The following is a 14,290-nucleotide window of genomic DNA, read 5'->3' as shown; positions in this document are numbered from 1 at the left end:
GTTTTCTCATCTGCTTGACCTTCTCAAGTGTGTCACATTTCAAAACATTTTCTTCACAATCTTGTCTGAATGAATCCCTCTTGCTTAAAGATGAAGCCTCTTGACAGAACATTTGGATTTGCATCATGAAATTGTCCTCCAAATGCTTCGTTAATTTATTGCAGGATGTTTTACTTTGAGCTAGTTTATATTTGTTTTGTTTTTTTTTTCTATTCTCAATGGTAATTCACATAAGATTCTCATTGCTGTTATACAGTCATGAAAATCATCCTGGTTGCATAAAGTATATCATCAAAAAATATATATTGTAATGTAATTATGCAAATCAATTGAATTTCTGTTTATTTCAATGTAAATTGTTTCAAAGCACCATTGCTGAAAGTCCAAACACTGAAGAGCAAATCCATCGATGCGCAGCTCTACAAGTCCCAAACCAAGCATTAAACCAATTAGACCATACACACACACACACACGCACACACACACACACACACACACACACACACACACACACACACACACACACACACACACACACACACACACACACACACACACACACACACACACACATCCCACACATTCAATTAATACTTTATGATTTATACTACCGTTCATAAGTTATATATAAATGCAAAATGTATATATACATACATATATATATATATATATATATATATATATATATATATATATATATATATATATATATATATATATATATATATATATATATATATTTATTTATTTATTTTTTTTTAATGATTAAAAAATATGTAACCTTGTTCTGCTCCCTGAAATCCAAAATACAGGAAAAAGTACTGAAATTAATTTTTTGTAGGAAAGATACATTTTTAGTGTCAAATTTGCTTCATAAATCAGTGATGGTTTGATGGTCAGTATTTTATTTATTTTTTTAAATATCAATGTTAAAAGCAATTGCGTAACGTTTTTGATGTATTTTTACTTTTTTAATGAGTTAATAATCTATTTAACACCCTTTTCCTGAATAAAACTGTATATTGTTTACTTAGGTTTGTCTTAACTATCACTAAATTATACAAAATAGTTTTCAGTTAATAATAATATTCATAATAGTAGTAAATGTTTCTTTAGCAAATCATCATCACCTATCCTCATTTGTAAGTCGCTTTGGATAAAAATGTCTGCTAAATGATTAAATGTAAATGTATTAAAATCACTTCTGAAGGATCACAGGTCACAGACAACTGTAGTAATGATGCTATAAATGTAGCCTTGTCCCAAAAATTGCATTATTTGCAATTATTAATAATGAACTAATAGTAATAATTCCTTACATTTATATAGCACTTTTCTAGACACTCAAAGCGCTTTACACATTAGGGGGAATCTCCTCATCCACCACCAGTGTGCAGCATCCACCTGGATCATGCGACAGCAGCCATGTTGCACCATACCGCACACCACACACCAGCTGATTGGTGGAGAGGATAAAGCCAAGTGAAAAGGCCAATTATGATATGGGGCTGCTTAGTAGGCCATAATGGACAGAGGCCAGTGGGCAAATTTGGCCAGGATGCTGGCGTTAGACCCCTACTCTTTTTCAAAAGACATCCTAGGATTTTTTTTGACCACAGAGAGGTTTAACGTCTCATCCAAATCAAATCAAATTAAATCACTTTTATTGTCACATCATCAGGAGCACATGTGCTGTGATGAGTGAAAAGACGGCGCACACTGAGCAGTATAGAGTCCCCTTCACTATACTGGGGCATTAAGACCCACACAGACTGCAGGTTGAGTGCCTCCTGCTGCCCTCACCAACACCACTTCGGGCAGCAACATACCTTTCCCATGTGGTCTCTCATCCAGGTACTGACCAGGTGCAACCCTGCTTAGCTTCAGTGGGAGACCATGTGAGAGTTGCAGAGAGCTCTTGCCTATTATTAAGATATTGTCTGTTTATCTTCCTTTTAAAATATAGTCTTATTCAACATCCCTAATTATTCCCCATAACTAAACCCAACAACTACCTTATTAACTATTAATAAGCAGTAAAGTCATGGTTTATTGAGGTAAAGCTTTTAGTTTATAGTTTGTCAATAGCAGGAATTCATTCATTCATTAGTTTTCCTTCAGCTTAGTTTCTTTTTTTCAGAGGTGTCCACAGCAGAATTAAGCAGCAACTATTTCGAAGGAAACACTCATACACACTCATTCGCACACATACACTAAGGCCAATTTAGTTTATTTAATTCACTGTACTGTAAATTATTTTTATTCACTGTAAGTCTCTGGACAGTGGTGGAAACCGGAACATCCAAAGTAAACCCATGCAAACACAGGACAATCATGCAAAATCCACACAGAAATGCCAACTGACTCAAACTATTGAGCTTTTTGTTGTGAGGTGACAGTGCTAACCCCTGAGCCACCGTGCCACCCAATAAATAGCAAGAATTGTACCTTAACGTAAAGTGTTACCTTAATTGTTTATTATTTGTAATCATTGCAAGTATTCTCCACCGAGTGCTATTATTGTATGTTTTTTTTTAAACATTATTTTGTGTTATTCTAAACAATTATTTATATTTATGTATACATGTACATGTACTATCACACACACTGATCACAGGGGCGGACTGGCCATTTGGCAATTCTGGCAAATGCCAGAAGGGCCGGACCATTTTTTAAATGTGGGCCGGTCAGCTATTTTTTTTTTATTTTTTTTTTTATGTATTGTTTTTTACATGTAAGCAGCTTTTATCTCTTGCAAGATGATGATAATATGATAATGATAATAGTAAGAATATTAATCAATGTTAAGCAATGGCCCAATCGGCAACGACCGGCTGGTTTCAAGATGGGCCGACCCAATCTTAGGTTACGCAAACGTAATCAAGATCTGCCAAGAATGTCCAACACACATTAAGTGCAACAAATTGTCAGAGATGGACCATAAAAAGGGAAAGGCAGTCAAGTCAGACAATGCCAAATTCATGAAATTAACTGAACTAGTCTCGAAAGGGGGCAGTGCAGTGATGCAGTGGGTAGCGCTGTCGCCTTACAGCAATAAGGTTGCTGGTTCCCTCAGCTGGGTCAGTTGGTGTTTCTGTGTGAAGTTTGCATGTTCGCGTGGGTTACCTTCTGGTTTCCTTGTTTTATGGTCTAAACACATGCTATAGGTGAATTGGGTAGTCCAATTGGGAATTGGTTATCCCAGTAATGGGTTGCAGCTTTGAGGGCATCTGCTGTGTAAAACATATGCTGGATAAGTTGGTGGTTCTAAGATTATTAAAGCGACTAAGCCGGAAAAAAAAAAATTATGACATGATTGCATATATAAATAAGTTGTTTTTGTTCCAGTCACATACATCAAATGTTTAAATATTTCTTAAATATGGTACTGCTTATATAATTTTACCATCTTTACACCAATATAAGTAGTGAATGTGCGTGTCCGTGGGTGGGGCTGTGTCGGTGTGGTAATGTGGGCTAGTGTGGCTACAATGCCAGGGCTGATTTTTTGTCCCAGTCCGCCCCTGACTGATCAGGTCCATAAACTGTTTAACAAGTGTTCTCAAATTCGATCCTAGAGGGTTGGTGTCCTGCAGATTTTAGCGCCAACTTGCCTTAACACTCCTGCAAGGTTGTTTCTAGAAAGCCTAGTAAGAGCTTGATTAGCTACCTCAGATGTGTCTGATTGGGGTTGTAGCTAAAATCTGCCAGACATCGGACCTCCAGGACCGAGATTGAGAACCCCTTCTGTGCAATGTACGGTATTTACCTTATGCTGATGTAAATAGATAATTAAAAATGCTGACTTTTTTATTTTTCAAGACAGCATTACAGTAATGAGAATCTAATGTTAGTTACCATTGAGAATTACAAGATTCTTAGTAAAAAATGCAAGAACTCCGAAACAAGCTTACGCAAACACTCCTTATGTTTATTAATTCATAAAGCACATTTCTGATCTTGAAATCACCTTCTGCTTAGATAATGACTATCAAAATGCCTCAGAAATGAGCAGATGGAGTAAAGCAGCAGGAAACTAATAAGCTCTCTGTGTCTAGACTGTTTGCACCTAATGAGTATGAGGTCTTGCGAGTGGTGTTGTACTGGCTGTACCTGCAGTTAAACCCCCTCAGACAGACTCCTCCTGCCCATAGCACCGTCATCACCTTCTTCTCCAGGTACATAACCTCCTTCATGCCATTTACTGCTATCACAACAACATAATGCACATGGTCCATTAGCAGCCTATCATTCCAGACACTAAAAACCACATTTTCGAAGGACATTACAATGTTTCAGCACTTGTCATACACTATGCCTTCTTACTGAATTGACCTTCCGCATAGCTAGTTTCACACACATAAGCTATTTTCATGGCATCCCTCCATCATATATCTGTCTTCTTTCAGGGAAACGGCTGTTTTCTTGGAACTGCCTCAGGCCCAGAAATACATCACTGCCTTTCAAGCTCTTCGTATGCATGGCATTACTGAATGTAAGTTTTTGATTATTTGTGCATCAGAATCAAACATAGGCTCACTCTGAAAACGTAGCCCTATATACATTTCTGGAGATCGTGAATTATGGCCCGCCCTCTTCCTCTCTCCAGCCTGCAACTAACCCAGCTCAAAGGCAATGACAAATTAAAGGGAGGACATACACCGGATGGTTTGGTACCAAAAAGTATTTATTTAAACATTAAAGAATAATCAAGTGCTCACTTTAGGTCAGCAAAATCAAGTATTAACCAAAGTTAAAAAGAAACAAAACAATATTTGACATTTTCCCCTCATACTTCTGTCGGAATGGGTACGAAGTTGGCATTGAATTTTCATTTGAAATGGCATTGAAAAGGTCTTAAAAAGCCTTGAAATACATTTGGAGTATTCTGGGGGTACCCTGCATTTGCAAGTTTGTCCTACGGAATTAATAACAAAAAAAATAAAAAATAGAAATGGAGAGTTTAGCTGACGCGGTAACGCAGCAGGGTCTTGTTGGACATCTCGTTGGAATGAGCTAATAGAGTGATAGTTGAGCAGACTTCAGCATCGTGAGTGGTGTAGCTCATAAAGCGCATGTTAACATGTTTTGACACCATCATTCCTGAACCCGGTTCGAATTCAGCGTCTGTTGAACTTATTTTTCTTATTTCTCCCATTGCATATCAGATTTTGCCTACTCTTCATCACGAGGAAGACAAGTAGGAATCATTAATGTGTGTGTATTACGTTAAGCACATTTAAGCATCCCATATTATTTGCACATTTATTGAATGGAAATGTTTCTGATTAACGTATGCAAATTCGTCTTTAGATGGCACCTTTGTAGCAATGTGTGTGCAGTAGATCACTCTGGGAAAACCAGCGATCGCTGCAAACTGCACTTTCATGTTTGGCTGATCAACTGTATGGTATGAAAACCTTATATACCTTCTATACTGTACATGCGGATGATCCCATCTCATACAGCTGCCATTCATTGCACGGCTCAAAAATACTTTGTAGTGTGCAATTTAACATAATTGCCTCTAGGAAACACCAATGGAAATAAAACAAACACACAAGAAACACACGTACGCCAGACATGAAGTTGCCGTGGACCAACACAGCTTCTCACGTTCATTTCATTGTTAGTAAATCCAAACTTGAGCATGAAACCTGGCATACGCAAAGTTTTGGTGCGTACGCAGTGTTGATACATGAGGCCCCAGGTCTGTTATGCATCAATTACGTAACTTTTTTTTCTTGTGTTTGAATGTTAAAACAGTCCTCCTATGAATTGTCAGTCAAATTGTTAGTAAAATGGCCCTCTGCTTTATATTATTATTATTATTATATTATTGTACATTGGAGGATTTGAGATGCAGATCAGAGTTGAGCATGACGACGTGGTTTGAGTCCAGTGAAGAACGGCCAAAAAATAAAATAAACAAGTAAATAACAGGATGGGAATGTGGTAAAATCTGAAAACATGGTAAAATCACACTGCCACGAGGGCTTTTCTTTTTCTCGATTACTTCTCAAAATACTGCGGTTTGTTTCAGAAAGTTGGATGGGCGCTGGTCAATCGGTGCTTTTTAAAAAACTATCAGTTGGGTATTGGGAAGGAGAAGAGTGGGGGGAATGGTCAGTTGTTCGACATCAGTCTCTGATGGATTTACACAATAACAGCAGGCAAGAATAGCACTCAGAAGAGAAATTTAAGATCTTAAAATGCTTACACAGCAACATCTGGTAAATTCGCGAAAACAAAAACTGCAAAAAAAAAAAAAAATTCTAGTATGTATTTGCTGCTCTTCAGAAATGTATATAGGGGTATGTAATCAGAATGAGCCTGGTTTGTCAGAATTGCACGTTAGATTTGTCCTCATCATAACTAGGCATACATCTGTGATATATTTTTCTCCTCTAATTCTCTACATAATGTTGACGTGCTCTATTAGCTTAACTGAAAGCAGACAGTTTGGCAAAGTCAATGTGTATATCTCCATGAGCCGTGTCCAGACAAACAGTATGTCCCAAAAGGCTCACGTCATGCCCAAAATCACAACCTCATCTACTGGGCCTTCAACACTGACCCAGCATGGGATTATAACCCACTCCACCCCGCAAAAGCATGTCAGATTTCAAAAAATACTTTATAAACACATACGGTCATACTACCGATGCATGCCATATGACTCAGTAGGGATAAAAAAGGAACATTTTGTTTCATGGGCTCATTATTTGGTCATTTTTATTAATTGGAGCACAAAACTGTGTGGGGGGAGAGAATTCACCTTTAGCGCATTTCTTTGGACTTTGCACCTAAAGGAAACCCACACCCACACAGGGAGAACATGCAAACTCCACAGAGAAATGCCAACTGACCCAGCCAAGGCTCGAACCAGTGACCTTCTTGCTATTAGGCAACATAAACATGAACATAAACAATAAAGTTGTTGTTAACACATTAAGTAAGCTAAAGGATCAACAATTTAACAAAAACACTGAAAAGAGTGCCATGGCACGATGGCGCCAGGGCACGTGCGGAACACCGCCAGCCTGAGAGCGAGAGAGAGAGCCACCATTGCCGTCACCCTTATATAAGGGGAATCCGCAGTGACATCCCCGGCATCATGCAATCCGAACAAGCCTTTTGCAAACTTCACCTACAACTCAAACAAGCGCAGAAAGCACACCACCACAGCAAATAATTAAATTAAAACACAGAACACTCCAAAAGTAACACTCCAAAAACTCAAGAATTGTGTTGATTCAGCTCAATTTAAATGAGTAGTTTGAACAAGTGATTGCGTGTAGGTGTGGCATGAGTAATATAAAAAAATCGTGGTTTTATATGCTGATTTATAACCACGTAAATTACTCACAAAACAAAAGCTCAGACCTTATTGGGAACGGTTATGAATATTAATGAGCTCTGGTTCCCTATTGCAACACACACACAGAGTGATTTAGTTTAAGCTGAAATGACCATTCACTAAGCCCCACCTTCCTTAGTGTTGCTACACATGTCAAGTTTTCGTGCCTGGCACATTTATTACAATATGTATGCGCCGGTGTCAGACATTCCCAGGGATATAATTAGTCGTTTTTGGCGAACAGGTTAGATATCTGAGAAAGCCAGACAAAAAAGTACTGCAGTATGCATAAAGCCTGATTTATACTTCTGCGTCAAACACCGGCGTATGCTACGGCGCTGACGCATAGCCCTTCGCCGTGGCCATCGCCGTCACTGACGTGCACCTCTCAAAAAATGTAACTACACGTCGCAACGACGCGTAGCATAAGCTCTGTGATTGGTCGGCTTGGTAGCGCTGACGAGTCTGGGCGGGACCGAGAGGCGCGCGAATGGAGCGACGCCGCGCGAGCGATTGTTTACAAGTGTGGAGTCCCGTGAAGGAGCTCCGGATGGAAAGTTTTGTTTTGTGTTTACCTCATAGTTAAAGTTGTTGCACGTCCGCCGGTTCCTGCCTCAAAATGAGCGAGTTTGAGCCACTTGTACATCCCGGAAGTGTTCAGGAAATGCAAAAAAGTAGCGAAGAAACTCGACACAGAGGAACATTTACACCTCACTGCCAACTAGCGTTTCGGAAAAAAAGCCTGATAGACTATTGTTGTGCAATGAAATATAGCGTTACTAACCAACGAGGAAACATGCATGGAGAGTGCTTTTACATAATTCATTCAAAGAAAAATAGCTAGAAAGGGGAAATTGATGGATTTGTGCCAAATATTAGCATCATTGACCCATAACAATGTACAGTACCTATAACTGTCAGTATGTTTGTGTGCTCTTAATCCAGTTTCTATTCTAATTTACAGTTAAGTGGAAAAAATAAATAAATTTTATTCAAATCCAAGTATAAATAGAAGAAGGGAATAGATTTTCCCTACCAGCAAATATTAATCTGACACCAAATATAAAAGCAGATACTAACCCACTATAACATCATCACTAATGACTAAATCTCTAAAAGATCAACAAAAACAACGGTGATTTGTAGCTCTGACATGGGCATGAGGATTAGAAATGACTGAAAAACAGCTGCGGGTGAAGTATATTAATCGCAAGTGCTCAGATTGTTATCACATCTTGGTTTTGTTCTGTTGATATGTGATTTCAAATATTCGTAGCTTGAAACCGATGCAATTATGATTGCTATTAGTATGACTATTATTGCGACTATTATAGAAAACACAATTTAGATCTTTTTAGGGTAAGAGGTGTGTGAGTTGTTGCCGTCTATCACTGAATGTGTCAGGAAAATCAAAACAAAACCAACTTAACTCCGCTCCTTTAGGGCCCCTAACAGAGCTTGATACATGCTGGCAATTCTCCCCTTGTGTTTTAGGTTTCAAAAACGGAAAAAATTCAACCACCCTGTTAAAACTTTAAGGATCCTTGGCATCAGATTTGCACTATCCATATGCACAAGGCTTTGGCTTGTTTCCCTCGCTCGAAAGCTCAACAGATCCCCTGCGCATAGCTACAGTTGCTAAGCCTCGGTTGGTGGGTGGTGGTTTTTGGGTGTGGCTTAGCGAAGGGTCAATACTAGTATTTTGAAAACTAGTCAAATATTATGTATCGTCATTATGGCAAAAATAAAAGTTATTAAAACTGTTATGTTTAAAAATTGGTTGAAAAAAAAAAAGTCTTTCCGATAAACAGAAATTGGGGGAAAAATATACAGGAAGGCTAATAATTCTGACTTCAACTTTAAACTGCAGAAAATGGCAATGTCAGATTTTTTTAATATTGTGCAGCTCTAATCTCTACAGTACTCACCGTGTTTAAAGTTTCAAACTAGTGTCTCTGGCAGTGTCTCAGGACACAAAACAGCAGAAGCTTTAGTCACTAGTATGTATCTTGAGGTGGAGTAAGGTTTACCCCATAGCGGGTCTCCATTACACTGCCACACTTCTGATACTTCTGTCTGTACAATTAGTTAATAGCACCGCAGCTTTTATTGTACCAGACTATCCACCTCTCTGAGTTGTGTTGTTTATGTGTGTTTATATCTCAGGGCAGCATCTGCAGGAGCTGAAGAACATCAGAGTGCTCCCTGAATCCTGGCTGCTGAACATCCTGTCCAATCATTATCACACCGTGAGCAACACCATATTCAATCTATCCTTCACTCCAGATGTAGCACCATTTGTAATTCATGAGCTGCTTGTTGCAGTGGAGCTTTGTAAAAGTTGAAATCTTTTTGTTTGTTTGGATTTTTTTTTGGTGCCAAGTGAGAACTATTAGCTTTAAGAGATAGCTCATGCTAAAATGAAAATTCTGTCTTCGTTTACTCACTCTTTGATGGTTTTAAATGAGTTTTTTTTCCTACTGCTAAATGCAAAAGAAGATTTTTATTTCATTTTTTTTTTAAGAAAGCTGAAAACCTATAAAGAGGGCCTAACAGAATCTGAGGAAAAATTTGCGGATTTATGCTGGAATTATTTTGGAGTATCATAACTAAAATCTTAGTAAATTAAATAGAAAACAGTAGCTTTTTAACCTTTTATTTAATGGCTACAATGCATATCCATCTAGATCCACTTATTTAGTAAACAAAGCAAGTCTATCATATAATATAATAAAGACAGAAAATATTACTTTACAAACTTTATTGCCAGTAAATCAAATTAACATAGGAATATAAGTCAGTATTATTACTGAAATTAATCTAAAAACTGAATAAATATATTTATTAATATATAATATAAAATAGATTTATTTACACAATTATACAAGTAAATAAATAGACTCAATGATGGGCTATAAATCTGGAGAAATCTGCAAATTCCACGTGGGCCTACCTATAATACATGACTTCCATAGTATTTGTTTTTTCTACTATGGAAGTAAATGGTTACAGGTTTTCAGGTTACTTCAAAATATCTTCTTTTGTGTTCAAAAAAAGAAAGAAACTCATAAGGGTTTGGAACCACTTGAGGGTGAGTACCTAGTGAGTAAGGGGCCGATCACACCAAAGAGGATTTTCCATAGCAAAAATGCGAGGCCCACCACACTAACAGTTCCTACACACTCCAGAAAAGGAACTAAGCCTACAATATCTTAATATTTCTGTCTCATCTCAGAAGGGTATGTTACTTTCACAAATAAAATACTGGCTACTGAATTTGGACCCAGTCAAGAATTCCTAATTCTTGCAGCAACACCAGTCCTAAACTATTGTATGGCTTCTAAATTCCCATAGGAAAATGGACCTAATTATTTTCAACAATTCCTACAATCTCTAAGAAAAAGGACCAAATTGTTACTTAAATAATACCTACAAGTACCCTGAGAATGGTCTAAGCCTGAAATTGTCACTGCTCTTTCAGAATCTTTCGATAAATGGATTGTGCGAGGTTGTTGCTGTTAATATTAATTACATTTTAATATTTATTAATATTGTGATTGTAACAGGGAATGTGACGCTGACAACAGGGTTCAGATCCAAATGCAGGCTTATTAGGGTAGTCAGGCAAGCAATGGTTAACACGGGCAAACAGATATATGCAGGCAATCCAGAAACGTATTCAAAGTAACAGGGGAGTGGTCAGAAGGCAGGTGGCAGACAGGGATAAATAAATAAACGAGGATCAAAACAAGGCAAAGCAAGCCAAAGGAAATGCGTTGTAATGTCACTTTAACAGAAAACAAGATTTAGCGACTACAGGGAGTGTTATTGCTGATTAAATAGTGTCTGTGATCAGAAACGTGTGTGTGAGCGGAGTGCATGTATGGAGATGTAGTAAAATGGCGGATGGCGGAAAACATAAATGGCGGATTTGAAGTCTGTTAGCGATTGTGCATGTTTTTCAGGCAGCGCGCAAAACACTTGTGGAAGTTAGTAAATCATTAAAAAAGGGCGCCTCTCAACGCAAAATGCTCGTTCAAAGTGATCGGCCCCTAAATTTTCATTTTGGGGTGAATATGCCTTTAATCAAGCCCAGCCTCATTCTGAAAACTTACTTATATACATTTCTGGAGAGTGTGTGTATGTTTTTTGAGATCTCAAATTTTTTCTTGTGAGTGCCATCTGCGCCTGCTGTTCTCACTTAAATCCACCTAAAGCTACTGTTGACTGACTGAATGACTGACTGACTGACTGACCGATTGACTAACCCACCCTCCTCCTTCCCTAAACCCAATCAATTGTGTTTTCAAAAGCACAGATTTACTCGCCTACCCACTTCCCTAAACCCAAGCGAGAGTTTTAAAAAGCAATCCAGAAAAGGAAAAGCCCTCGCCTGATTTTTACTACATTTTCACCCTGTTATTTACTTGTTTATTTTTTGGCTTCTGTTTTCATCTTACTTGCTTTCCGGAACCGTTCTTTGCCAGACTCGATCCCTGATCCCTCCTTTTTGCGTCTTAAGTGCGCCGACATACATGGCAAGCTACTAGACAAACTGGTGACAGCGGGAAAGTCGTCCATCTGGAGGTAATCGGTCAGCTGGTAAGATCGAAAAGGAACAGCGTCATACCGCCCAGTAGCGTTTGTTTAAAAGATGAAATGCAGACATACGTACTTCTGGTTACATAATTCACGCCTTCCAGAAATGTATATTGGGCTACGTTTTCAGAATGAGCCTGCGTTGCAACAATCTGTGTTTTTTCCCATCCAAAGCTTTATAGTGGGGGTGACATGGTTGTGACTGACTTCTCCAAACAAGCCATTCGGTTTGGAATGACGTTGAATCAGGTGCAGTACATTTGATTTTCTATCCTTCATTCATGCACTGTTGCTGTCTTTGCAATAATACAACAGTAAGTCCGTGCTTAGCCTTTTATTTTATTTTTATTGTGTCACCATACAGGAACAGGAATGCTGCACTCAGACCATCAACCTGTATGGCTTTTACTTTATTCTTCAAGCTGCCAAAATGGGTCAATCCAATACATACATTTTCTCCATTGAGGTAAGATGTTACACTGTTAAAAAAAAGAAAGAAATATCAAACTGTTTTTAATTAGACTTAACTTGTTAATATTATTAAGCAATAAGGCATTTTTGATTAATTTCTGTGTGGAGTTTGCATGTTCTCCTAGTGTTTGTGTTGGTTTTCTCCGGGTTCTCGTTTCCCCCACACACTGAAAAAACAGTTCAAATATAATTTTTATATTAAAATGTATAGAATTTTTATATAAAAAATTACAAATTTAAATGGATGTTAACAATTCATTTGGGCTGAATTGACACAAACAAATTAAGTTGAACATTACTCAATTTAATTTGTTTGTTTAAATTCAACACATATTATTGCTTACAACAATTTTACAGACATCTTTTTTTTTCAGTGCAGTCCATAGACTTGCACTATAGGTGAGTTTATATGAGAGTGTATGGGCGTTTTCCAGTACTTGGTTGCTGCTGGAAGGACATCCGCTGTGTAAAACATAGTAATAAGTTTAAGGATAAGTTGGCGGTTTATTCCGCTGTGGCGACCCCTGATGAATAAAGGGAATTAGCCAAAGGAAAATAATAAATGTAAATATTATGTGTCTAAAAGTATTACATTCAGTATTGCACTTAAGTATATTCCCTTTAAAGTGTAGAATTTTTGTAATAGAAAATACTGTGATGTGTAATTTGTACAGTTTCTCAATATGACTAAAGCATCCACCAGATGGCACATTGGGCTATACTGATTTATAATGTGTTTAACCAAATGTAAATTTAAAGATAAAGAGTTTACCCAGAATACTATCAATATTTAAGTGGTTATATGGACTTTTTTTTCTCAATGGGACATGTAGAAGTAGCTGTTTAAAATGGTTAAGCTGTTATTTTCAGGGAGACGCAGTAGCGCAGTAGGTGGTGCTGTCGCCTCACAGCAAGAAGGTCGCTGGTTCGAGCCTCGGCTGGGTCAGTTGGCGTTTTTTGTGTGGAGTTTGCATGTTCTCTTCGTGTTTGCGTGAGTTTCCTCCGGACAGTCCAAATACATGTGGTACAGGTGAATTAAGTAGGCTAAATTGGCCGTAGTGTATGAGTGTGAATGGATTCCCAGAGATGAGTTGCAGCTGGAAGGGCATCCGCAGCGTAAAACACATGCTGGATAAGTTAGCGGTTCATTCCACTGTGGCGATCCCAGATTACTATAGGGACAACGCCGAAAAGAAAATGGATGAATGTTATTTTCAATGGGAAATTGGGAATGGTGCTGTCAAACTTAAAAAAGAAAGTGTATTTTAAAAAGTGCCATAAAAGTGGAGTACTCAATAATTGTGCAATAAATAGTTTGGCTAAATAGTTAAGTCATTATTATTGTTCATTATTGTAGCCAATGTGGTTTGGCACACCACACTGAAAAAAGATTATTCCTTGGATTTACATTTTTTAAGGTAAGTGGTTACAAACAATTTATATAGGCAGGATTTAAACAAACAAATTAAATTTAGAAATGGTCAACCTAATAGTTTTGACCAAACACTTAATGAATCATAAATCAAATTGATATTTTTTTCAGTACACAGTTAAATGTGTTGCTTAGGGAAAAATAAAAGACCACTTGTAAATTCTCAGTTTCTTTAAAACTGCCAGCTTATAAAAATATAATCATGTAAGGCATATTTTTCAACACCAACTAGTTTTGTGTTTATGTGAAAATCTGGGTTATTCCTATTATTTCCTCTTCTTATGTTAAAAGATCAATATTGTGTTGTCTATTTTTTATTTATTTATTTTTTTATTAATAAAATGTATTAAATGGCAACATTGTAATTTTGATTCAGAAGGAATGTCATTAATAGTTTGCAGCAGGGGTGCCCAAACTTTTTCGCATAA

The 14,290-nt window shown here is 37.5% G+C and overlaps 1 protein-coding gene across 2 annotated transcripts in view; it reads left to right on the top strand.

Annotated features, from left to right (window-relative positions):
* The window catches only part of btbd16 (BTB domain containing 16), a 54,028-nt gene that overhangs the window by 26,053 nt on the left and 13,685 nt on the right, over window positions 1-14,290 (top strand). For both annotated transcript variants that reach the window (XM_087275951.1, XM_087275950.1), the window contains exons 12-16: window positions 4,059-4,178; window positions 4,410-4,495; window positions 9,527-9,609; window positions 12,134-12,208; window positions 12,324-12,425. In XM_087275951.1, coding sequence (XP_087132077.1) covers window positions 4,059-4,178; window positions 4,410-4,495; window positions 9,527-9,609; window positions 12,134-12,208; window positions 12,324-12,425 — 466 coding nt within the window. The remainder of the gene's footprint in view (window positions 1-4,058; window positions 4,179-4,409; window positions 4,496-9,526; window positions 9,610-12,133; window positions 12,209-12,323; window positions 12,426-14,290) is intronic.

Source organism: Danio rerio, chromosome 12 (assembly GCF_052040795.2).
Source record: "Danio rerio strain M-AB ecotype USA chromosome 12, GRCz13ab, whole genome shotgun sequence".
Classification (NCBI taxonomy): domain Eukaryota; kingdom Metazoa; phylum Chordata; class Actinopteri; order Cypriniformes; family Danionidae; genus Danio; species Danio rerio.
Note: the sequence above shows the minus strand (reverse complement) of the source record. Positions and strands in the feature narration are given on the sequence as shown.